Source organism: Amphiura filiformis, chromosome 9 (genome assembly GCF_039555335.1).
Source record: "Amphiura filiformis chromosome 9, Afil_fr2py, whole genome shotgun sequence".
Classification (NCBI taxonomy): Eukaryota; Metazoa; Echinodermata; class Ophiuroidea; order Amphilepidida; family Amphiuridae; genus Amphiura; species Amphiura filiformis.
The window spans coordinates 36,104,842-36,131,169 of NC_092636.1; the positions used below are offsets into that span (position 1 = coordinate 36,104,842).

Consider the following 26,328-nt stretch of genomic DNA (forward strand, 5'->3'; position numbering starts at 1 on the left):
TTATTTATTTTATTTATTTTAATTATTTTATTTATTTTATTTATTTTATTTATTATTTTATTTATTTTATTTATTTTATTTATTTTATTTATTTTATTTATTTATTTATAGGCCTACCATTCGGCCCTTAGGCCTGCATGGCACAACCCAATATTGCAAAAGCAATAAGTTAAAGGGAGGCCAAAACATAAAAAAAAACAGCAAAAAGAAAAAGAAAATAAACCAAAAACACAGAAAAAACAATGGAACTGGCTAGCCAAGATGGGCACGGAGGGCTGATTTATATTTAAGGTTAGCAGCTATTTTAAACGGCTGCGATTTGGTAGTTCACGGCAGTATGGCATTGATCATTTCATAGCGAGTGTATAGAAAAATTCAAATATCACAGATATACTTTTGTAGGTCCTGTGGTTCTTGAGTTATGTTGTAAAGAGGGCTGAAACAACAACACTTTGGTAAAACGTATATCTCATTCACAGCAATAAATCAAACAAGTTTTCAAAGTTTATGATTTGTAGAACGAACTTCTGCAAAACATCAAAGTGTTATTTTTCAATAATATATTTAGATAATGAAAATCGAATTTTTTTTTTTTGCTTCGACCAACAATACCGTACCTAGTCTACCCTTAAAGGGCTTCATCAGTACGAGCAGTAAGTAGCTAAGACTATTTCATCAACGCCAATGGCAGCAGCATAGCTAAGCCCAGCTACGCCAACAATGCCAATATCAGCAGCAGACAGATATCAGCAGTAGGGCCTACTAGTAAGCCAATATCATCAGTAGATAGACCTACTTCATTAATGTCAATGTCAGCAGTAGATTAAAGGCTTCTTCATCAATGCCTAGTAGCTAGTATTTATCAACGCCAATATCATCAGTCAAGATAGCTAAAATCTACTTCATCAGCAGTTGGTACATAGGCCTACTAGTACCGGTACTTCATCAACACCTATATCATCAGCAGTAGATAGCTATATTAAAACCTACTTCATCAACACCAATATCAGCAGAGCATACTATATCAACGCCAATACTAACTATAACTAAGCCTATATACTTCAGACTTGTAACGAGTCATGACTCGAGACTCGACTTTTCAAAAATGGAATGACTCGACTCGGATCTTGACATTTTCCCCATAGAGATTGTACAGTGACTCGAGTCATTTGACTCGACTCGACTCGAGCTATTGCTATAAATGACTCGACTCGACCATGAAATGACATGACTCGTTACAACTCTGATATACTTGAACGTCAATATAGCAGCAGTGACGGATAGACGGTTTCATAGACAAGTCTATATCACCAATGTCCATGCATCATCAGCAATAGAGCTAATTTATCCATCAACACCAACATTAGCTAGACTACCGGTACTTCACAAATACCAAATCGAAACACATTTTAATGTTTTTTAAATGTTATAAACGTGTTTTTTTTGTTTTAGTAATAATAGGCCCAAAATTTAAAAGAAATGTCATGAAAACATTACATGTACGACTTATAAAACAAAACAAACAAAACAACAACAAACTCAAAAAACAACAACAAACAAAAAACTAAAATAAAATAATTAAAATGAAATAGGGGAAAACAAGATCAGTGAAAAAGTAAACTATAAGCTGAAATTAGCTGAAAGAAACGGAAATAAAAAAATATAAATAATAGTAAAATGAATAAGTAAAAATGAAACGAAATGAAATTAGGGAAAAAATTAAATTATTTATAATTTTTTATAATATAGGTCCTATCAGTAAAATTTTCTAGAGTACAATATTTTGTCGGGACTCTAAAATTTTCTTTGTAACAACGCCATCAATCAATTATGTCAAACGCCCGTAGCGCCCGTTCCCGGATGTAAACAATATGGCGACCAACACAGAGCATTTTTGGTGAAACTTTAGTGCAGTTATTATGCGACCACTAAAACTAGTTTATTGTCATGTCACATGAATTTTAGAATTCATGGCATCCAACCATCGCCTTTGGAACCCTCCAGAGGAAGGTTCTCACGGCGATCACGATGCTAAGTACCAAAATACGCCTCGAATTATAGTGCAAGGCGACGGGGATGTTGTCGATCGACCGACCGGTGACCATCAGCAGCGTTATGACAGCGATTCACCGGTGTCTTGGGTTTCGAGTTTGACGCTGAGCGAGTAGGTTTTTTTGAAAAAAAACACACATATAAATAAACAGCACATAGCGGTGTTCTTCTTTAAAATTCCCACAGTAATGTAAGGCCGACGTTGCAATTCTGTTCAGTTTTTACATGTTTTACAACTTTTTTACTGCGACTGTCACTGTCTGTGACTGTAAAATGTCATGTATTATCATGTACGGTATGTCAAGTGCAAATACTGCAATGCCATTGACATTGTGTGAAGTACCGGTAATTATTAAATTATGATCATGATGTAGGCAGGCGGCGGATGACATGATCGAGCCGGTAACTTGTGAAACCGCCCGGCCGTATGGCATTTCCATATACTCGGTTAGTTTTGTGGGGTTCATTATCGAACCCCAACGGTTTTAGCTTGTATTTAATTTATATTATTTATCAACATAGACCTATTTGTTTGTGATATTTCAAGCGTTTTAAAATTTCAAAATAATCCCATTCAATAAGCCAAATCGCTATTGTAACTTCCGGTGTTTTTAGGACACTTTGCCCTTTGACCTATCTGGAAAATTCAGAAAAATTCGGGTTTTGTGCGTACAAAATATAATTTAAAACGTGTTACTAGAATAAAAACAAACTTAAAAAACATTATTATTAAATAAATTAATTATTTAAATATTTTTAATGATAACATTATGACAATAATAAATAAATTATTAATAATTACAGCAATTTTCCCGATAGGTCAAAGGACAAAGTGTCCTAAAACTGCAAAAACTGTCCCACAATGCATTGCAAACTTCCAATGCCGATTGGGCTTATTACACGGTTGACGATGAAAATTTACTGAATTTAGAGAATGCAATGTGGCCACCACCTGGATGTACATAGTCATAGGTGAACCCGGCCCAGGGGTATGAAAGGCAAACCTTAAAAACATTTGCTAGTCAGCCAAATTGGCCTAACCAGGGCCCAAACACAATACATACCGGTATTTACATAGAAATATACTTCACTTGATCCAAATTTATTTTTGTGATGAGAGAATTGCACATGGAATTTTAGAGGGATCGTGAATAATGATAGCAGTTCCATATAAGCTGCGCTATCATGAGACTATGCTGTTTTGTTTTTTAATTCATGCATTAAGGGGGTACTACACCCCTGTGGTAAAATTGTGACTATTTTTGCATTTTTCTCAAAAAATAATAAAACACTGGTAACAAAAGTTTTGTATATTATTGGGGCAAGGAATCCAATTACTACACTGAAATTTCAGTGACTCAAGACAAGCGGTTCAGTATATAGGAAGCGAGGTACATCCTAGCGGTACCTTATTTCTTATCATAAATAACAAACCGCTTGTCTTGGGTCACTGAAATTCAGTGTAGTAATTGGATTCCTTGCCCCAATAATATATATAACTTTTGTTACCACTGTGTTATTATTTTTTTGAGAAAAATGCAAAAATAGACACAAATTTATCGAGGGGTGTAGTACCCCCTTAAATGTTGTAGGTATGAAAGGTGATTTCAAATTTGCCATCAAACTGCATCATTTTATATTTCAAATTATAGCCTTTGACAAAGCGGCTTTGAGTAAAGAAAGCCAAAACTGAAAACCGTTTTGTCATAGCACTTTCCGTAGCAAAGTTACATCTTGTCAAAGATTGACTTTCATCAAAACGATTCAGCTAACAAAACAGCATTTGGTGGTGTTTCTAGATATCTTAGTCTCATGATGCTAGTAGTCCTGCCAGCAAGACTTCAGTCTTTATCATAAACATAATGACATCTACGGACCTGAAGTCTTGCAGCGGTTCATAGGGATGCACTGTACGTTTAAGGAATCTAAACTTCAAGCATCAAGAAATATACCTTGTATTTGTCAGTTTTACCTCAGAGATGCTGTAGACCCTCTCTACACAGTGTAGAAACATCACAAGTAGAATGCTGCGCAATATGATCAATCCGAATCATGAAAATTAAGACATTTTGCAGAGCAATATTTTGACCACTTTTGCACTAATAAATTACTCCCATGAAGATTGCAGGTTTTGCCAACTCAGGGAATTTTGAACCCACCCAAAAGATGAGATCAATGTAGATCAATCACCTCAACTTTAATTTGTGAGTATAGACTAGTACAGTGGGATTAAAATCATCAGTGCATGCCCAACCTGTCCTTCAGAGAGTTCCTCAGCTACTTCCTTAGAGCCCAAAATGAGCCCACATATTGTGATGTTTCTTATTTGTGGAACAGATACCGTATCAATAGAGTGCACTGTAACTCGGTATGCTGAGTTACAGTTACTGGAACTAATGATGGTAGCAGGCTAGCAGCTTTTCTATGTGGAACTGCTATCAAAATCCCTCTAAAATTCCATGTGCAATTGTCTCATCACCAAAAAAAATCATATACTTGGGTCAAGTGAAGTACAGACAACATATTTATATGTAGATTTCCTTGACCAATCTGTTCTTTTAAATTTCTATGTAAATATGTATTGTATATTTATTGAATATGTATTGTGTTTGGGCCCCAGTCTAGGTGAATTTGACTGACTAGCAAATGTGTTAACTAAGGTTTGCCTCTCATACCTAAATGTTGGCTGAATATTTTTGATGAAAGTCAATCTTTAACAAGATGTAACTTTGCTACGGAAAGTGTTATGCCAAAACGGTTTTCAGTTTTGGCTTTCTTTGCTCAAGGGCTTCAATTTGACATATAAAATGATGTGGTTTGATGACCAATTTAAATTCACCTTTCATACCTACATCATGATGTCTTGATATAAATTTACTGCACTGCACTCTGGCTGGTCTCTGCAGCATGCAGACTAGACTCAAGTGCAAACTGTTTATAAACTGACTCGGAGTCTGAGAGCACAAGCGTACGCACAGACAGAAGTGTTGGGCAGTATCGATTCGATATCCACAGATAAAGACTAAATTTGGAAGACTGAGCTCCCAGGACTGAGCTAGAGCTAGAGCACCATGTTTCCGAAAACGTGGGGGTAAAACAAAAGGCAGTTCGTATAAAGCTATTGTGTCTTCATGACTTGAAAACATCATTTCTATCCATCATGTTCATTCAAGTGATTGAGAATTGAATGCCCGGATTGAATGGTGTGTGTTTGTCACAACAGAAATTAGCACAATTTAGAAATTAGCATCTCATGAATACGCAAGTTATGCAACCATTCTTTAGAAATAAAACTGATCCGCTTTTTAGATGGAATGCTGGGCCTAGCTAGCAAGGCTGAGGCCTGTCAAATGTTGCACGAAATACATACACACCCTGTATCTGTTAGTTTTGAGCAAAGGTTGCCCACACTTAGTCCCAGTGCTATTTCAGCAAGTTTTATAGTGTGATTCGCTATATCAACCATTGTGATTACTTTTATAGTTGCATTGCTTTAGCTTTTGCAATTGCAGGGTGTTGCGCTTCATCAAATCTACTCAATTTCCAAGTTTTAAACTCTTCTCAGATCAGGGGGAGTTTGTTCCACCTTTATCTGTACCATACCGTATATCATTTATTTGAGTACTAAGTTTAATTAACATTTTTATTTTTTAGTTCAAGAACATTTACAAATGTATTATTGACTGATTGTAAATGATTTTGTTATTTAATTATAGTGGTATTGAACCAGTGTGGTCAGGTGAAGTGCAACAAGATACAGGAGAGTTATTCTACATAGAACCTGCTCAAGACCAGTCACCAGCAAGCACGACATCCGGACAACAAAATGCACCGCAATCAAATGGCAGCAAAAAGAAGAAGAAAAGCCCTCTGCCAATGCCCAAACTTATGCGTAAAAAGAAAGAACAGATAGTAGACAACACCTTGGATCAGTTCAAAAGAACTTCCTTGAAAAGAACTTCTTTCCTTACTAAGACTGGTAGCATCAAAGAGGTTTGTCTGAGACTTCATAAAAACAACAATGCAGGTGTATCAAGAACTTCTAAACTTGAATGCTGGCTGGGAATCATTGGGGCAGGAATACCATTGGTATCATCACCAGTTGTTGCCAACGGTAACAGAGAACATCAAAATGGAGGACCAGTGAAACATGAAGGCATTCTTGTCAAAGGTTTACTGCCATCTGGAGTGGCTATGAAATCAGGAGATATTGACATTGGTAAGACAAGTCATCAATTGACAATCAATTATTTGTTTGTCTGCATCTTAAGAATAGATAATACAGACAAAAACTAGAGTCAACAGGCGCTGAATACAAGCCGCGATTTGCCCCCTATAACTTGACCCCTGGGTCACGGATGGGGTCAACTGCTCTTACATTGTGCTTAGGATGTCATAAGAAATATTCCTGGTGAATTTCAGCTTAATCGGAACTTATACATGGATTTTGATTTTTGAAAATTTGTGATTGACCTTTTGACCCCCTTAATGACCTTTGACCTCAATGGAAAAAAAACCTTATGTACACCGACAAAATGCATTGTTCCAGTTTTAATTAAAAAATTCTACTATGTTCAGTTGTCGAGATAAAAATTCTTGAAGTTATTTAGTTAAAAACAGGAAGTGACCCCTTAATGACCTTTGACCCCCAAAATAAAAATAATATGCATACATCAGGTAACACTGATTCATGTATGATGGTTATATTACTCTGGTCTGTTTAAATTTTGAGATAAAAAAAATTTGAACTTTTTGGTTGTTGACCGGAAGTAACCCCTTAATGACCTTTGACCCCAAAACTGTAGGCATCCTAAAGACCCTGGCTAGTAGCAATGCATGTGTGCTAATGGCGACTCTCTGCTATATAATTTGTAAAGACAGTGATTTTTTGAATATTTTAGCTTTCAGACCGGAAATGACCCCTTAATGACCTTTGACCTCAATTCTTTTTAGGAAGTTTTAAGCACTGCCACATGTTGATTCATATGCATGAGTCACATGATCATTGCATGAAATTTGTGGAAGGAGTAGCATTTTTTTTGAAATCACATTTTTGACCATTATAGCTAGGTCAAAGGTCACAGCGAGGTCAAAGTCAAATGGAAGGTTTGGCCTAGCCCAATGGTCATTTGGGTCAACTTTGGTTGAAATCTGTCAATCCCTTGCGGAGCTACATGCAGTTGATTGCGGTTGCCAGAAGAAAGAAGAAAGAAGAAGAAACTAGAGTCAACAGGCGCTGAATACAAGCCATAATTTGACCCTATAACTTGACCCCTGGGTTACGGATGGGGTCAACTGCTCTTACACTGTGCTTAGGATGTCATAAGAAATATTCCTGGTGAATTTCAGCTTAATCGGAACTTATACATGGATTTTGATTTTTGAAAATTTTGATTGACCTTTTGACCCCTTTAATGACCTTTGACCTCAATGTAAAAAAAACCTTATGTACACCGACAAAATGCATTGTTCCAATTTTAATTAAAAAATTCTAACATGTTCAGTTCTTGAGATAAAAATTCTTGAAGTTATTCAGCTAAAAACAGGACGTGACCCCTTAATGACCTTTGACCCCCAAAATAAAAATACCATGCATACATCAGGGAACACTAATTCATGTATGTTGGTTATATTATTCTGGTCTGTTTACATTTTGAGATAAAATTTTTTGAACATTTTTGGTTTTTGACCGGAAGTAACCCCTTAATGACCTTTGACCCCAAACCTGTAGGCATCCTAAAGACCCTGGCTAGTAGCAATGCATGTGTGCTAATGGCGACTCTCTGCTATATATTTTGTAAAGACAGTGATTTTTTGAATATTTTTAGCTTTCAGACCGGAAATGACCCCCTTAATGACCTTTGACCTCAATTCTTTTTAGGAAGTTTTAAGCACTGCCACATGTTGATTCATATGCATGAGTCACATGATCATTGCATGAAATTTGTGGAAGGAGTAGCATTTTTGTGAAATCACACTTTTGACCATTATAGCTAGGTCAAAGGTCACAGCAAGGTCAAAGTCAAATGGAAGGTTTGGCCTAGTCCAGTGGTCATTTGGCTCAAGTATGGTTGAAATCTGTCGAAGCATAAGAGAGCTAGGCTAAACGTGGCAATTCACATAAAATGTCACGAGGTTGCCAGAAGAAGAAAGAAAGAATAAGAAACTAGATATGGTTGCGATTAGCCTGCGACCGCATGAAATGCACAACCGCCAGGTATTTTAGAAGGTATTTTGTTTAACACGGAAGTGACGCCTCATAACCATTCCTGGTGAATTTCAGCTTAATCGGAAATTATACATGGATTTTGATTTTTTTAAAATTTATGATTGACCTTTTGACCCCCTTAATGACCTTTGACTTCAATGAAAAAAAAACCTTATGTACACCGACAAAATGCATTGTTCCAATTTTAATTAAAAATTCTACTATGTTTAGTTGTCGAGATAAAAATTCTTGAAGTTATTTAGCTAAAACAGGAAGTGACCCCTTAATGACCTTTGACCCCCAAAATAAAAATACCATGCATACATCATGTAACACTAATTCATGTATGATGGGTATATTACTCTGGTTTGTTTACATTTTGAGATAAAAAATTTTGTAACTTTTTGATAATTTTGGTTTTTGACCGGAAGTAACCCCTTAATGACCTTTGACCCCAAAACTGTAGGCATCCTAAAGACCCTAGCTAGTAGCGATGCATGTGTTCTAATGGCGACTCTCTGCTATGTAATTTGTAAAGACAGTGATTTTTTGAATATTTTGTACAAATTTTTCAGACTTTTACCGGAAGTGACCCCTTAATGACCTTTGATTCCAATTTTGTGGTATAACTTTTAGACACTGGCTATAGATGATGCATGTGTGTAAGTGACGTTACGATGCTATGTAATATGTGGAAGAAGTAGCATTTTAGTGAAAATCCAAGTTTTGGCCATTGACCGGAAGTGGATGACATTTGACGGAAGTTGATCATGTGACATCTGTGGCACCACCAAGCAGTTATACTGACCAAGTATGGTCAACATGCCTGAAAGCATGTGGCTACGATGGCTGATCATAGTGTTGACAGAAGAAAGAAAGAAGAAAGAAGAACGCGGTAAAAACAATGCACATCGCCGATGGCGGATGTGCAAGAAGAATTGAGAAGAGACAGAACAAGCCGACATCCGTCGTCGGCTTGTAAGAATTGAAGAGACAGCACAAGCCGGCGTTTGGCGTCGACTTGTAATCATTGTTTTCCCCACCTGGACTATGTTCAGGAACAGACTTTCTGGTAACTTTTTGTCTGCCCTGTGACTGTCCATCAGTTCTCACGAGGGTATGCTTGTGTGCCTTTTTTTTAGTATAAAGCTAACTTGTGTGTCGATTTTTTCTTGTGTGTCTAGGCACAGAAGCAAGATCTTGCATGGGGGTAGAGAAGGTATTATAGAGCTCATTTTTGAAGGTATTGAAAAAGGCACACAAGCAACAACCAGTGACAACAACAAAAAAGACACAAAGTCAGGTGTTCGTCACGTGTCCGTCGGGTCAAAAAGACACACAAGAAAGGTCACACAAGTCTCTCAGACTTAACATTACAAGTATACCTGTGTGAGTATGTGTGTCTGTACGTCCATCTGTATAATGTCCAGATTTTACAAACCTTGTGGACAAGACATCTGGCGATCTGTAAATAAATGAATAAATAAATGTAAGTCATATGGTGATGAGGCCTGTGGGAGGGAAGGGGGTCTACCAGTATGTGATTTGCTGATTAGAATTTTGTTAGTTTGAGAACCGCCCTTGTTTTACTTTGGTTACTTCTGTTACCCAAAATAATTGTGAAAGCAGGTGAGACTAATGGGTAAAATGGTTCAAGAACCTCATCTACTTTTGTCATTGTACTGTACTATATTTCATATATTGTCATACATGAAGAACAGCATGTAGTCAAATGGCATCCATCCCTCTACTGCTGAAATTATTTGATGACCCATGCAAACAGTGTGAATGAAACATTTTGAACAAAGTGACTTACATATAAAGCACAGGAGATGGTTTAAGTTAAAGCCCTCCCCTCCCCCCATATAAATCCAAGCTTTGTTTTTAAGGCTAGGCTATTTCCAGGAAATAATATTTTTTGCCAAATGTGGAGAATTTTGACACCCATAGATGTCTTTGTGAGCTTTAGTGGTAACAAACTGAAATAGATGAAAAGGTATGGAGGGTTTCAAATCACAATTAAGCATTATCGAAGTAGGGAATGATACAGATAGTACAAAATGTATGTCAAGATGATAAGTGTGTCTGTGATCTAATTGCTAAGTAATAATTTTGTATTTTTTGTAGGTGATTGCATTATTGGCATCAATGGCATGAGAGTTTTCTTACATACAATAGACCAGGTGCTGGACTCAATACCAAATGGCACAATGGTAAGAAGTACCGGAATTTACACTGAATGCTTTTCTTTGCAAGACTTTTACTTTGGGCTATTCCAGTTGAAATCCATACACCCCCTATAGAAAACATGACCATAATCTGCCACACAGGGAGTATGAATTTCAAATGGGATTATCTGAGAGATTCCATTTGATGTCTACACTCCATGTGTGTGGGAGATTAAGGTCATATCTTCAATAGGGGTGTATGGATTTCAACTGGAATAGCCCATTACACACCTGTAAATAAAAACAATGGTTTTATATTGCGCTATTCCAGTTTAAATCCATACACCCCCTATGGCAGACATGACCTTGATCTCCCACACAGGGATTAGGAATTTCAAATGGGATTACCTGAATGGGAGACTCCATTTGAAGTCTACGCTCCCTGTGTGGGAGATTATATGGATATATGGAACTGCAGGAGCCCATTATACACATGTAAATAAAAAAAAATGGTTTACTGGTTGAAATCATTTTGTACTGGTATCTTGAATAATAAGCAGTTTGTTCTTTGTCCATGGGAATTTCCAGTTGGCTGTCCCATTCTTGACTTGCATGTTTGCACTGCTGACAATGAAACTTGTAATGTAAGAGCACTTTTCTAAAAGTAATTTTGAATGATACGGAAACCTATTTCAAGATAGCGTGCTCCAAATAATGACATAGATTATGTTTTAATCACAAGATTTTTCTGTAAATAAAACTATCAATTTAGACAAGTCTATCTGTGCACCTTCCTCTCCCATTCTGTCCCGTTCTCAATAAATACTTTGTAAATAAATGCTAACACTCACAATTTAATGTGACCACATAAGAACTTGCCAAAAAATGTTACTGTAAATCAACTATTTATTATTTATTATCAACTATAATTATTCTAGGTCAAAGTTCAAGTGCAGAGGTTATCATATGACTCTGTCGACAAGTACATCGTGCTTCCTCAGAAGTGTCCCTTGAATGGTACATTGGTGAGAAGTATAACAGGCCAGCTAGGGAATGAGGTGGTAGATCCACTCAAAGATGTGCCTCATATTGTTCTCTACCTGACACTGGTTACTGATGACAGTGATGATGCTAAAGTAAGTATCAGTTGTAGACAAAAGAGTATTTATAAAAAGCGCAGGAGGAAAACACGATTTTTCCAAAAAAACAAACCACAAAACGATTTCCCGAAAACACCGCCCCAAAAACAAAAGATAAAAAAGCAACAAATTTTGTTTAAAAAAGAGAAGTTATAGACCCTAATTTACTTGTTAGTCAAGGTTGGAACCGCAGAAATACTGCTACTATAAAGAAAAAAAGTTCAAAATTCTAAGTTTATTTTTCGAAACTGGATTTTTATTTATTTTTGTTGTTGAAAAAGGTGTTTTCCTCCAGTGTTTAATTAAATAACAAGCTAGGGAATGAGGTGTATGACAGTGATGATGTATGCAGGACATGGATACGCTACCTTGATAGCTAATGACCCTTGTATAGTATAGTAAAGTAGTTTCTTTGTGAAGAGAAGAGAATTTTCCAAATAATTTTTCACCAAATTTGTTTTAACCATGAGGTTTCTACTTGAAAATAAAGTTCTTTGTGTGGTGAATGTATGCATTATTGAGATACTAGTTAACAGATATCACCCCCCTTGTTCAACAGGAGGTTTTATTCCAGTATCCAGAAACACAAGTGGCTTCCAAACTAAGCAGTGTACATGGTCTATATATCACATTAGGAGATATGCTGCAGAATATTACTAACAGTAGAATACAAAGGTAAGATTGATTAGGGAACAAACCAAAACAACTGATGAAGGAAATTCTTAGTCAGTGGGAGTGGTCTAGTAATAGACACATAATCTGAATAATAATAATAAGGCCGTAGACGACTTGCGTCCAAGCCCGTACGCAGGATTTCATTTGGGGGTGCTGATTTTGAACAAGTGGACTTTTTTTTCAGGGGGGGGGGCGATTTTCTTCATATTTTCTGCATATCATTAGATTTAACAACATTTTACTCAAGTTAGACTATCTTTTGAATAAAGTGCTCAATCCCAAAAGGGAGAGCGTATAAAAATTCAAAGAACAGACCTTCCAGAATAGGTAGTCGTTACTCTGTGTTTCATGCCTAAAAGGCAATCGTCAGACGACACAATGACATGCTTCGTTCGTTCGTTTGGTTTCGCTCTCGTAGGAGCAGGGTCATTGCTAAAAAGCTTGTCCCTCTGGTTGCAAAAGTCTGTTCAAAAGAACAGGAACTGGGTAACTTTTGGTCGCTGTATAAGCCGACCCACTCTGGTTCGTCAATCTGGAGTGACTTCTCTGAAGACTTGTGTTTCAACGTAGTCGCCTGTGGCAGCCATGTAAGGCGCACCTTGGTCTGGGGCGGACATTTTAAAAATGAATTTAGGAGAGCAGCAACGGCATCACTTGCATTACATTCCAGATGTTAAATCTACATCATATGCAAAATTTGAGGAAATTCGCACGAGTCCGTTTTATTTTAGGGCCATTTGTCTGTAACTGGTCTTTACATGTAGCCCTATGGAGAGGGTGCCCGTTGAGGGCGCTATAACCCCCATTTTAGGAACAAAAATGTGATTTAAAAAAAAACGGACTCGTGCGAATTTTCTAAAATTTTCAGAGTATGTAGTATGAACATGTAGAAATATAATCAAGTAGTTGCCCTATCTGCTCTCCTCCAAAAAAATAAAAAGTCCTATACCTCAATGATAATGAAACCTAGGTGGCGCGTATCGGTTTTATACTAGCTCGCACTAGTACGAGTCGTCGGGACCCAATAGCAAACTGCCAAGCCTTGTGGATAGTAAATTATTCCCCCAGTCCGTTAACCGGTCAAGCCAGTACAACGAACTATAATGGGATAATGTTACTATGTGGTATAACTTTGGTTTGACCTTATGCTGCTGGAAAGCTCGGGATAACTTGGGTGCTTCGACACAACAGGTAGGCTCATGTGCAGTGACACGGCGGTGTGCACATTCAAACGTCTAGCTGTTGCCGCCCTCGTCACTATCCTTAACCTTCTTAGCGCAATAGGTCTTGCCTCTATTGTACCTTCGCGTGCTCGTACCGTCACTCTGATGATTGATGTAATGATTGACATGCTTCGGGTGGACTACCATCACTTGGGAATGTGAAAGAATATACATTCCATGGTGTCAACACAGCCAAAGTCTATTCAGAGTCAGTCTGTCTATCGGAGATAGTCAGAAAGTGCTCAACTGCAAAACAGGAGCGTATTAACAACATTTTACTCAAGTTAGACTATCTTTTGAATAAAGTGCTCAATCCCAAAAGGGAGAGCGTATCATTAGATTTAGAAAGTTTACTTTGAGGACCGTTAAATATCAAAAATTTTAAAAATATCAAATTTGTCATAAAATTTGTATTATAACGCAAATTTAAAAAATCAAAATTATTTGATATCAGAAGGACATTCCTCGTATTCAGAATTCAATTTGATATGTCTGATGTGCTCTCATGTCCCACAAAAAATACTGTCAAAACGTTCATACCCCAGCCCTTAATCTGTATGTTAAAAAAAATATTCAAACGATTTATGCCATGTCTATTTAACACTCGGACACTTTTTTGCTAGCATTACTACCAATTATATTTAAATGGTTTTGATTGCAGTAGATATTATGCACCTTTCACCCCACTCAAATAGACCACAAATTGTCATATAAATCACTTTTGATTTCCTTTTTACTATGTGATGTAAGTGCCAAGTCATAATTAAAGTTTTCTGTTTTATTTTCCCCTTTCAGTTCCTCCATTATTTTAGGTGATGAGTTAGTTCATTTAGGCTATCATAAATTTGGTTCTGAGTTGTTAGTCGTTGCAGTTCCAGGGAGCCAAGTTGCTGTATTCCAACTCATCTGTATTGTAAATAACATTGTACGCCTGATGTGCTTCATGTATAAAACATTAGACAGGTAGGTTTATTACGCAACAAAAATAAAAAAAACATCTTTTATTAGGTACCCCATAGTTTACTACAAGGTAAAAAAGAAAGGTAAAGGAGATGACCCTGTATAAACAGTGATCGGAGTGCCCATCTCTCTTTCATTGGTGATTGGGCCAGACTCCTCCATGTAATGTTGCTATAGGGGGATCGCGAGTCTGTTGCCTTCCCAGCATTTAAGGATACTGGTACACATTTATACACCTGGATGGAGAGAAGTAATTGAGATAAAGTGCCTTGCTCAAGGGCACAACACGATGGCGTCGCCGGGGCTCGAACCCGCAACCTTCCGATTATGAGTCAGGGTCCGTTCCGCTCGGCCACCAGGGTACTACAAGGCCACTACACGGTACCCCATTCATATTGCAGGAAGAAAAGAAAAGTTTCATTTGTAGACAGTATCATTGTGATGTGTAATTTATCAATGAATAACATGGAAAGTTAGATTCATTTCGCTTGATTACACAATGCACATATTTGCAGTAATAGTTATATGATCAAAATTCTTCAGTGATGTTATACCTTTGAACAATTTATTAAAAATTGTATACATAGTATACATAGTATACATGAGGGAGCAGCATGACACACTGGTTTTAAAGGTCTTTGCCTGATCTGCTCTCCCCGTGCGGCCCTAATTTGGTAAAACAATCTAACTCGAGATAGACTTTTATGCCTTATTAGGACTGTACTGAAAAAAGTTTAAAAGTGTCCAGCTTATTATTGAGTTCCTAAAGTTCCAGGTTTTCACCAAGATAGGTCTAAATATTTTTCAGCAGAGCCTTAATTAGGTAAAACTTCTATCTTCGAGTTAGGTTGTTTTACCAAATTAGGGCCGCGTGGCTCATCTAGTAATGGCGAGGCAGATTACCCATGACAAAAGACCTCGTTACAGTCGGCTCCAATCAGGGTGATAAGCACCGATTGTTGGTTACACTTGACTGTCCTGCAAATTCCCTGACCAGGTCACTTGTGGTCATCAGCATTATCTCCTAGATTTCAGCTGTTAATGCCTAGATATGTTCGACATAAAAAATAAAAAAATACATGTAAACAGATTGGCAAAATGCATTCTTGACATATTTCTATGCTTTATTTTGTTGCAGTGCCTTTTTAGATGAACGTAACCATCCCAGATTACATCATCTATTTGGGCTGCTATTTCAAAGGCTGCTACTCACTGAAAATCTTCAGAGTATAAAAACTAACAGTAATGCATTCCAGGAAGGTCTTCCAGGGGTCAGGTGGCTTGACCTGCCTGAAGAGGTCAAGGTAAGGTTAAGAGGTCTAAGTCTGAAATGGTTTTATTAAAAAAAGCCTTTATTCACATTCTATAACATTATATTAATATATGTATGATACTTGCCATACTCACCATTGTGTATCAAGCCATGCAGGAACGATATAAGTTTATTAATCAAATTAAAATAAGGACAGTTTACAAAGACTAGTTTTTGAAGTTTATTTTTAATGTCATTTGAAATATAAATACAGTTAAAGTTCCAAATTATGTCTATATGTTGTTAAAGGTATGCCATCCTTATTATTTCAAGTACAATAACATATATAATGAATAATTAAATAGTCCCCTTGTCTCAAATCAAGCAGGATGGAACTGGAAACCAGGACCCAACTCGTATTAGTCTTATAAGATCTATTAAACATTCTTTTGTTTATAATAACCATTACCTTTTTGTTTTGTTTATACAGGTTCATATAGATAGTAGTTTGAATGAACTAGAATCAGCTGATTTTGCTGATATGGTAAGATATGGTTTCTTCATTCACATCAACTTTTACCATTGTGGGACATTATGATTTCTGGCTCAAGTTATCAGATAGTTTATAATATACATAAGGATACTTGGTTCATAATCCAGCACTCCTTCATAGGGAGAAAAACTATACTTTGGATATTCAATATGCCCTGTAATATGTCAAAAATTACTGTATAGTGGGACATTTTGATTTTTGTGCTTTTTCTTAGTTATTTCAGAAACTTCCCATGAATATATTTTTGACCCATAGACATTCAGGCTACTTTGTCCAAATGAACACTTTTTTCCACCCTATTTTGTCCCTTTAAAATTCCAAATTCACACAGTTTTTCAGTCAGTTTTCAAAAAAAGCCATTCTCATGCCTGATAGGGACTGATGTGTCGTTCTTTGAAACTGCCAATAAAACAAACTGCAAAGCTACTCACAATTGAAAAAATTTGGACAATTAACACCACTAAAATGTTAGAATTATTGAAATAGTTTGTTTGCATTATCTTTGTGCAGTCTGATGAACATTATGACGATAGGCGGCCATATGTAATTTTAGGATCAAGTCTTTTTTATAAGGTAAGTTAAAAGTATCATGGAAGTAGATAAATAGAGAATCCAGACTCTCTATACACCAATCCGAGAAGCGTTTACTGTATTCCGCCCTCTATTGACGGAACCACAGATGTACCAGTGCGGGAGATTTAATTTGTTCAATCAATTCATGATCGTGTATTGAAAATCACTATTGTGTACAATTCTATATAGCACACTAACAAGTAATTGATGGAACCCCCAACCGTGGAACACTGCTGTTTTATGAATAGTACCTCGTTCCCTCATCAATCGGCTTTTCGACTGCTTTACAAAATACTATTTTTGGTCACATGATAGTCGTTTAACCAATTAATGAACGAGAATATATTAATGAAGGATATAATTATTTGTGACACACTATTTTCCCCACAGGGTTATGTAATAGCCAATCACTTGCCAAATGAGGATCTCCAAGATATCGCAATATACTGCCTAAACTACAGTCTAATGGTGCTCTGTGCAGAACAACCCCTGGGTCAGTTAGTTATATGGAGAGAGGTGTTCCCTACAAGGAGGAGGAGCACCACCATGACAGCACCAATCCCAGGATATGTGGAACCACAGGGAAGGTGCTTTCTGCTCATTGTAGGCATTGTAAGTAGCCTGACTTATACACAATTCTTAGTTACACAATAGTCATGGAAAGTGTATTTCCCGACATTGCGTATGTGATTTGATACATAGGACTATCCCAGTTGAAATCCATACACCCCCTATGTAAGACTTGACCTTAATATCCCATACAGAAGGCGTATATTTCAACTTAAAGCCATATTATAACATTTTCAAACAAAATAGATTAGCATTTATTTGCCATAAAATGTTAGTTTTTACTGTCAGATATATCCCCTTTTATTTTTGAGCCGAACAACTACGGCAAAGCAAAGACAATTGGAATTTACTACCAGCGCACATGTCGCCAATACGTACCACTCCTTCGGTCATGTTGTGGTATGACCCTTTGTTGTGTATATCACCGTCCCGCACGCCGTGTATGTACTGTGTGTTATGAACATCGTGTATGCGTTCGACTAATAATTCCATCGTAATAATAAAGCGCCGGTTCGGCGTTTTATTCAAAATCTCGGATTTTGACAAAACTACAGCACCTAGAGTCTTGATTTTTGCAGGGTATATTGGTTTAATAAAGTACAATTTAATCGTGTAAAAAAGGAATTTTAAAAATTCAGTGAGGGCGTCTTCCTCAGCAAATGTTATAATATGGCTTTAAGTCGCCCACCCGTTCAGGTATCCCCATTTGAAAATCATACTCCCTGTGTGGAAGATTTGGGTCATGTCTTCCATATGGGCTGTATGGATTTTAACAGGAACAGCACAATGTGTAGCTCCAAGTAATTTCTCTGTCTGATATTTGAAGTTTGAACTTACATGTACGGACCTTTGGATTTTGATATATTTTAACCAGCACCTGAGTGATTATTCTACGATATTCTTTTCCCCCCATTTCAGAGACATAGTTTATTATGTGTACTGCTGGAAACCGGAGGCTGTGCTACTCAGTAAGTTTACACTTAGCAATGACTTTTTAAATAATAAACATCTACATGATAAATGCATGAAAATGTATACCAAAGTAAAAAACATTTTGTTACAGTATCCAATACAATAATCAAATGCCAGACAAGCTTGGCTGTTGAATATGACATCAATATTACCTCATAAAAGAACCTTGTCCATAGAGTTTTGGCCAATGGCAGACTGTGACATCATCATGTTGAGGCAGCAGATTCACGCATCTATGCAGCAATATTTTAATGCACACATAGTCGCATGTGTTTATCAATGCTTATGATACGCTTTTTGAAATACATTTGCAAATAAAGATTATTGGTAAAGATCTGTTGTAGTTTCCAATTAACAATAGTATGTATTTGTATTCTTTACCCCTAGTATTGAAGGCAAACCACCTCCTGATCCGTTCTATGTGGACCAAGTACGTGCAACTCTTCTTCATCTAGAAACATTGAATGTGCCAAATACATGTCAGAATAGGTAAGCATGGTTCTCAATAGGTTGTGTCTGGTCAGGGCCCCCAACATGGTGCGGAGGGGGCAACCAAGGGTGCATTTCATTCAACTTAAGGTGCATCTTAAGTCCAATGCATCAAAAGTCCTAAAGAAATTGTTAATCCCAAACCTGTTGTAACTCTACCATAGGATTTACATACTAGAGAAAGTATTTGCATTTATGATGGGTTTAAGGACTTAATGTAAGTGAGATATGCCCTTGGGATGTTTGTTTACCCTAAGGGAGGATTTATCAAGGGGCCTAAAAAGAAAGCGCTACTTCAAACATAACTTCCATAAGTAGGGCTATTTGTGGGTACAAATGTGCCAAATGGGAATGTATTCCCCTACCCCTGCCCAAGCCATGGCAAATTCAAATGTATTACGCTATTGGCTGTACAATTTTGTACAGCCGATTCAAAACGATGCAGTTGTTTGAAAAGGCACTTTTGAAATATTTGAAGATTAGGTAATGAAAAAATCAGGAAATTAAAAAAAAATTGGACAAGTATTTTCATCATTAAACATGAATGCCTGAAACAATTATTACAAATTGGTTTCAAAATATCTTTTAAATTTCAGAGCCAGTGTCTCAATTTATTTCACCACTCATGGGCCCAACTGCATCATTTTGATGTGGCTGGACACAATTTTGTGTTCACCATGATCTACTACATGATTGTATTGACACTTATTGTTCCTTTCTTCAATAGGTTACAATGTCCTCCTATCCCAGCCCTATCCAGTGCTGATTGGTTCTTCCCATCAAGACGGAATACCAGTGATTCTGGTGCTCCACCTCTACCCATCCAAACACCACCAATGCTCAGTAAATTACACAGCCAGTCACCACTAAGGGGTAAGCAGATTTTATTTACACTCTCATGTTTAGATTAAGGCAAGTCGGAGCCTTCAGGCTATATTTTTCTGGTTTTGCTAATTTTGCCAAAATGATAACACAGTGGTCTATGAAACACGGCAATATTATACTTACAAATATGCAAAATTTGTAAATTCAATGTCCGAATCAACTGAAATTTTGAAAATAAGCTTTTTGCGTGGATATTTATTGAACCACATCCTGAAAAGGGGATGCTAGAATCGCAAAATAACTCTTTTTTAAGGGACTTTAATAATTAAAAATAGGATTCCTTTCCAAAAATTAGCGTACTTCAAGTGTTCAGTGCGTAATTATACACTACCCCTGATTGGCTGCTCACATAATCTGCCAATAGTCGGTAACAGTATTAAGCCACTCCCAACTTGCTAGTGCTGACAGTGAGCATGTGGTCTACCAGGCAGCATAGGACACGCAACATGTGACGTACGAGGCTGGTGAAGATACAGGGCTGACAGCCCCATTCAAAATACACGGTTATCAATTACAAATGGAAAATTAACATACTTACGTACCCCGACGGTTTTAGAGTAAGATAATTTTGCTTTGACACCATATAACAAGTTTAGAATTTTTTGTGAAGATTTCATGATTATGTGTTAATCCAATGGCGACGTCAAAAATGGCGATATCGCATCCGCCACCGCCTGTGGTCTACCTAGAAGTAATCATGCCTTCTAGGGGAATATATTATGATGGAGGAATTTTAGTCACCTCAATTTTATTTATACCAGATTCTGATTTTAGAAATGAATAAGCCAACTGAGAATATCCCTAAAATATTGATGTGTTCTACTTGTTTTCAGGGAGACGTCTCTTCCCAACTGATCCAAGCCTAAGAAGGAGATCGGCTTCTCCATCATCCGTGTCCCAAAGGAATCTGCGTTCAGCAAGTCCCAAGAGGGCCAGCATTGGAGGCACCAGCATTGGAGGCACCAGCATTGGAAGCAAGGGGGACTCTGATAACGAGAGTGAAAACAGTCCATTCAACTCCAGACCAAACAGTGTGGCATCATCGCCAGCACTAGGGAGGAAAGACTCTGATTTATCTACTGCATCTGGGGGAAGCTCCGAGTTGTACAAGGTAGAGTTCAAGTGTATTGGAAAGTGAGAGATAATGGGGAGAGAGGGGGGGGGGGATGAGAGAAGGTGAGAGAAAGAAAGCGGAAGAGAGGGAGAGAGACAATTTGTGACGTGTCATGTCAAAAGCAGACACTTGTGGGCAGGATCGTAAATGGAGAAATAGCCAAAAAGCTGCCTGGGGTGATTTTTTCACAATTTGGGTTTATTGAGAATTTGTGATGTTATTAATGTTAACAATATTGTCTGATAGTTTCAGACTGGAATATAACTGGCATCTTGTATTTTTTGAGACATTTTTCAAGGTAATTCCTACTCTCAACATTGTCAATAATATTTTTAAAGGCCGATATCTCAATTTCCAATTTTATAATACCATAACTTACGAACTCATTATCTTCGCTTAGGAATGTCCGATTTCATTGGGGAAAATGGCGTTATGGAGCAAAATATCTCTATATTTAAGATATGTAAAAACCTCAAAACTTATAACCTGCCCAAAAGTGTCTGATTTTGACATGACACGTCACATTTTCTACACTATCTATCAGAGAAGTTGGGCAATAATGCTGATGCATGCATCCTGTTCATGAACCAGGCCACGGTAGGGTCATGCACAGCTTTTTGTCAATTAGCCAATTGAGACCCCGCTTCAGTTTTTAGGAAGTAGACATGCAAAATCGGTACACAGTATGCATTTGGTCCCTCAAACACATTGATTATGTTTGGGTGGGTGTGTGTGTTTACTGTGTGCATATTTTGCTATTTATTAAGTGGCACTGTTCCAGAACTGACCCACTCCCCAGAAGTCACCATCTTGAGTCACCACAACAGTTGTGTTTCCTGTGTGTAATTGCAGGTATCCAGAAATCAGAGGTTGATTCCAGATCCTTACAGCATGTTACAACCTGGGTTTCGAGAGGCTGATGCCTGCTATACAGCAACTAAGTAAGTACAACCTGTCATCGGATTTCCAAAGAACACTTATAATAATAATAATACCAGCACTTATATAGCGCTATTACAAATTCAAGGAATATGAACATAGCACTTTACACAAAAAGAAAAGAGTAAAAGAACAACAAAAAATCTTATGAGGTGAACAAATGAGTCTTTAGATGGCTCTTGAAACTGCTGACAGTGGGACATGACCGTATGGATGATGGCAAGTTGTTCCAAAGTTTGGGACCAGCAATGCTGAAAGCCCCACCACCAAACACCCGGTGATTCCGAGGGATGACAAGACGAGAACTTCATTATACCATTGTCCACCCTGATGTGGCAGTCACATCAGTGCGCATTTCATTGGGTGCACTGCGCAGTTACAAATGGCTAGTGTTCTCTCAAAGTGCTGGCATAACACACACACGCTTAAAGACACAGCATTGATGCACACGCGAAACAGCTGCCTTAACGCTTTGACGTCACTGCCACATCACACTGAAAAATGGTATGGAACTTCCTTGAAGGTTATCTATTTCTTTATGCTACAAATAATATCTTTTCACTATATGCCATATGAATAAATTGCCACTTTTTAAAACTGCTGAGTGTGGGAGCCTCATAGATTTGTCTTGGAGGGCATTCTACACATGTGGGCCAGAGACATGAAAAGCGTGATCAGTAATTCGACCCGCTAGTGAGAGGTATGGCCAGTCTAGTGCGATCCAAAGCAAAGCATAGTGAACGGTGTACATTACCCAGAGAATTATAAAGTTGAATGTCAGCCAGAAGGTCTAGAGCAGAGCCATGTAAGCACTTAAACATTACAGGGAGCAACTGAAAATGAATATTCTGTAACTGGGAGCCAGTGAAGCTGATCATGATAAGGAGAAATATGTGACGTGATCAAGCAAAATCAGTCAGAACTCGGGAATATTAAATTTTCAGTTTCTTATACGATTGTAACAAGTATTTACAAAGCTGGATTTTGCAGAAAACCCCATTGAAATTGAACAACTAATTTAAAAAATATGAGCAATTAAAGAGTTTCTAAAACAATAGGAAACAAAACTTTTGTTTGGCTGTATCTCCCAATCAATATTTCCGAGTTCCGACTGATTTTACTTGATTGCATCACATATGATCACCTTTCTGTTACAAAGGTATAATTGGGCTTCTAACTAAGACTAAATATTTGAAACTGTGTAACCAATCTGCCGTATGAACTGCTAACAGTGCAATAATTGGATATCACTTGTGTGTTGTTTCTTTCAGATTGACAGCTGGCAGTGATAATATACTCTTCCATTATGTTGATTTGGACATAACACAAGGTGTACTAGCAACACCAACCCATAGTCACATCAACCTGTTACAAGGTGGTGTACATAATAAGCTTATACACAACTTTCACAGATGCTGCATTCACATCAGGCAAATTCTACACCAATCTCAAATGAAGGTAAGATATAAACATTCAAGAATGAATTTAATCTGTCTGTTTAGGTATACTTGAATAACTAGAAAGAAAATGAGCAAGGCATACCAAGTTGATGTGGGGAAATGAGTAAAATACAGACTAGATGGTATGCAGGAGGGGACTAAAAACAACAAATGTAGGCACACAAGTAGGTACAGTTCGATAGCCAAAAATTACCAATTCCAAGGCCCAGAGAAGAGCTAAACCTGCAAAAAAAGTTCACTGGAACAAGTGATAAGAATTACTGTGCGCATAAGCAGATATACTAAACCAAACAACAAATATAGGCACAAAAATTGGCAAAGTTCAATGGCCAAAAAGCCCATAGAAGTGTCGGGTAAACTATACAAAAGTACTTCGGGACAAGTGATGAAGCGGAACTACATTTGTTTTTTTTGTTCCTCTCTGCATACTGTCCCTTCTGTATTTACTCATTTCCGCACATCAAGTACATTCCTGTTGATCATATCAGGGTATCATCTTGTATCATTTATTGATCCTTGATGTGTTTTGTGCATGCTGTGTCCTCGTCGATTCACCATTGGATTCACCTTTTTGGATTCCCCATTACTTACTTATTTTGTATACGTTTACATGTAAATTGTTTTCTAAAGCAGTAAGAAAATACACTAATCTGTGGGGTATAATATATAGGCCTATCAGTTTGAAGAAGTTTAGTTGATGGATATTAATACATAGGATGTGTGACAATGTTAGAATTGATCTGGTCATGATTTATATCACTCAATATTGTATATGGTTAGAATTCCACCTAGAGACCTGTCATGTTTGTCAAAATACACATCCTGAACATTCAGTAGAAGCAGCGGTGTGACTTCAGTTGCTGGATCAGCCATTTACATCCTTGTCAGCATGCATGTGGTGTGAAAAAAGAATCGGTCCCTACTGAAACCTCATAATTATAATCTATCTCAAAACATCTTTGAAAATAATACGGACAATAATATAAGATCTGAGATTTGCAGCAACTATTATTTTTACAGGTGATAATATCAATTGGTTTAATTGTGCATTGTGCCATTTGGAAGAGATCAGTGGGCCATTCCAGTTGAAATCCATGCATCTCCTATGAGAGACATGACCTTAATCTTCCACAGAGGGAATGTGAATAACAAATGGGGTTCCCTGAACGGATGACTCCATTTGAAATGTACACTGCTTGTGTAGGAGATTAAGGTCATGTCTACCATAGGGGTATTATGGATTTCAACTGGAGTATACCATTTTGGGAAGTGATAGAGGTCCAGCGCTCATTATCCTTTTCCAAAACTGCAGCATTGTTTGGAATCTAGTATATTTGTACCCATTGTTTCATTTGTTCATTTCATATTTATTGTTTTAGCCAAAGCAAGAACAATGCAGTACTAGACCTAGGAGAACCAGTGGGTTAGGCAGAGTACGGGAACATGGAGTCATGTTTAAATGTAATCCAGAAAACTTGAATCCAGACAAGAAAAATCCACCTTCAATGAATTACTGGGTTGTAGGGTAAGTTACTACCTGATGTGAAGATGATATATTATTATTGATTAGTGTGTTGATTGATTGAATGATTTATTGATTGCCATTATCTGCATTTATAATAGGCCTCTGTTCTATCAAATGGAATCAATCTGTTTACAATTGATTTACAGGGGTAACTATATAGATAAACATATTGACAATTCCTTTTGTCATGTAATTTAGGCATGGCCAACATGCTGCCCTTGATGATGTCCAATGCAACCCTCAAAGCCATTTCCTACCAAAAATAACATTTTGAATATATGAAACAAAAGTTAGTAATTACACTGTATGCTACCTGTCAGACTCTGAAATTGGCAAAAGAGTGGCCAACCCTGATGTCATTGATACTGAGATAATTGTACTTGGATACACCGTCAAATTATTTTTCGAAGTTTTTGTAAACTTATTAAAATAGACTGATTAAAATGTTTTGCACATTCCTTTTCAAGTGCTAATCCTCGTGTGTACATGCAAGACGTCAAGCGTGTTCAAAGGGATTGGTTAAAACATTATAATCATGAACCAGGTAATTGATATTGTTGATTCAACTTTTTTTTTAAATTTCTCCAACAGGCGAACAGTAAATGAACCACATCCAAGAGAACTCTATGTGTGTTATCACGAAAGTGCTCCACAGAATGTGATCCAGCTAGCCTTCAAACTCTCCTATGGTGCAGGATTATGATAGCAGCTGAAGCGGGTAGCATTTGTGTGCCTCAGAAGAGATCCAACAACCCTGCAGACTTGTGTAAGGTGCAGGAACATGATAACAACTGAAGTAGATAGCATTTGTGTGCTGCCATGGAATATGCCTCAAAAGTGATCAAACAACCCTGCAGACTTGTGTAAGGTGCAGGAATATGATAATAACAGAAGTAGGCAGCATTTGTGTGCTACCATGGAATATGCCTCAAAAGTGATCAAACAACCCTGCAGACTTGTGTATGGTGCAGGATTATGATAATAGCAGAAGTAGGCAGCATTTGTGTGCTACCATGGAATGTGCCTCAGAAGTGATCCAACAACCCTGCAGACTTGTGTATGGTGCAGGATTATGATAATAGCAGAAGTAGGCAGCATTTGTGTGCTACCATGGAATGTGCCTCAGAAGTGATCCAACAACCCTGCAGACTTGTGTATGGTGCAGGAATATGAGAACAGCTGAAGCAGGTAGCATTTGTGTGCTACCATGGCATATGCCTCAGAAGTGATCCAACAACCCTGCAGACTTGTGTATGGTGCAGGAATATGAGAACAGCTGAAGCAGGTAGCATTTGTGTGCTACCATGGCATATGCCTCAGAAGTGATCCAACAACCCTGCAGACTTGTGTATGGTGCAGGAATATGAGAACAGCTGAAGCAGGTAGCATTTGTGTGCTACCATGGCAATGTGCCTCAGATGTGATCCAACAACCCTGCAGACTTGTGTAAGGTGCAGGAATATGAGAACAGCTGAAGCAGGCAGCATTTGTGTGCTACCATGGCATATGCCTCAGAAGTGATCCAACAACCCTGCAGACATGTATTGTTGCAGGAACATGATAACATGTCA

The 26,328-nt window shown here is 37.5% G+C and overlaps 1 protein-coding gene across 1 annotated transcript; it reads left to right on the forward strand.

Moving 5' to 3' along the window:
• The first annotated feature begins 1,870 nt into the window (after positions 1-1,870).
• Positions 1,871-26,239, forward strand: LOC140160063 (protein inturned-like). Its single transcript, XM_072183333.1, has 18 exons — positions 1,871-2,164; positions 5,769-6,271; positions 10,388-10,473; positions 11,367-11,564; positions 12,127-12,242; positions 14,261-14,428; positions 15,564-15,729; positions 16,168-16,221; positions 16,741-16,803; positions 17,194-17,415; positions 18,292-18,341; positions 18,733-18,834; positions 19,562-19,707; positions 20,553-20,830; positions 21,686-21,774; positions 23,044-23,230; positions 24,612-24,757; positions 25,349-26,239. Exons 1-18 carry the CDS (start codon positions 1,971-1,973, stop codon positions 25,458-25,460), a joined length of 2,880 nt encoding a protein of 959 aa, XP_072039434.1. The 5' UTR covers positions 1,871-1,970; the 3' UTR covers positions 25,461-26,239.
• The last annotated feature ends 89 nt before the right edge of the window (positions 26,240-26,328 follow it).

Excerpts from the sequence above, each read along its gene's own strand:
- LOC140160063 (XM_072183333.1), top strand. The coding sequence starts at position 1,971 with ATGGCATCCAACCATCGCCTTTGGAACCCTCCAGAGGAAGGTTCTCAC. Across the intron at positions 15,730-16,167 it reads ACCTGCCTGAAGAGGTCAAG|GTTCATATAGATAGTAGTTT; the intron begins GTAAGGTTAAGA and ends TTGTTTATACAG. Across the intron at positions 16,804-17,193 it reads GATCAAGTCTTTTTTATAAG|GGTTATGTAATAGCCAATCA; the intron begins GTAAGTTAAAAG and ends TTTTCCCCACAG.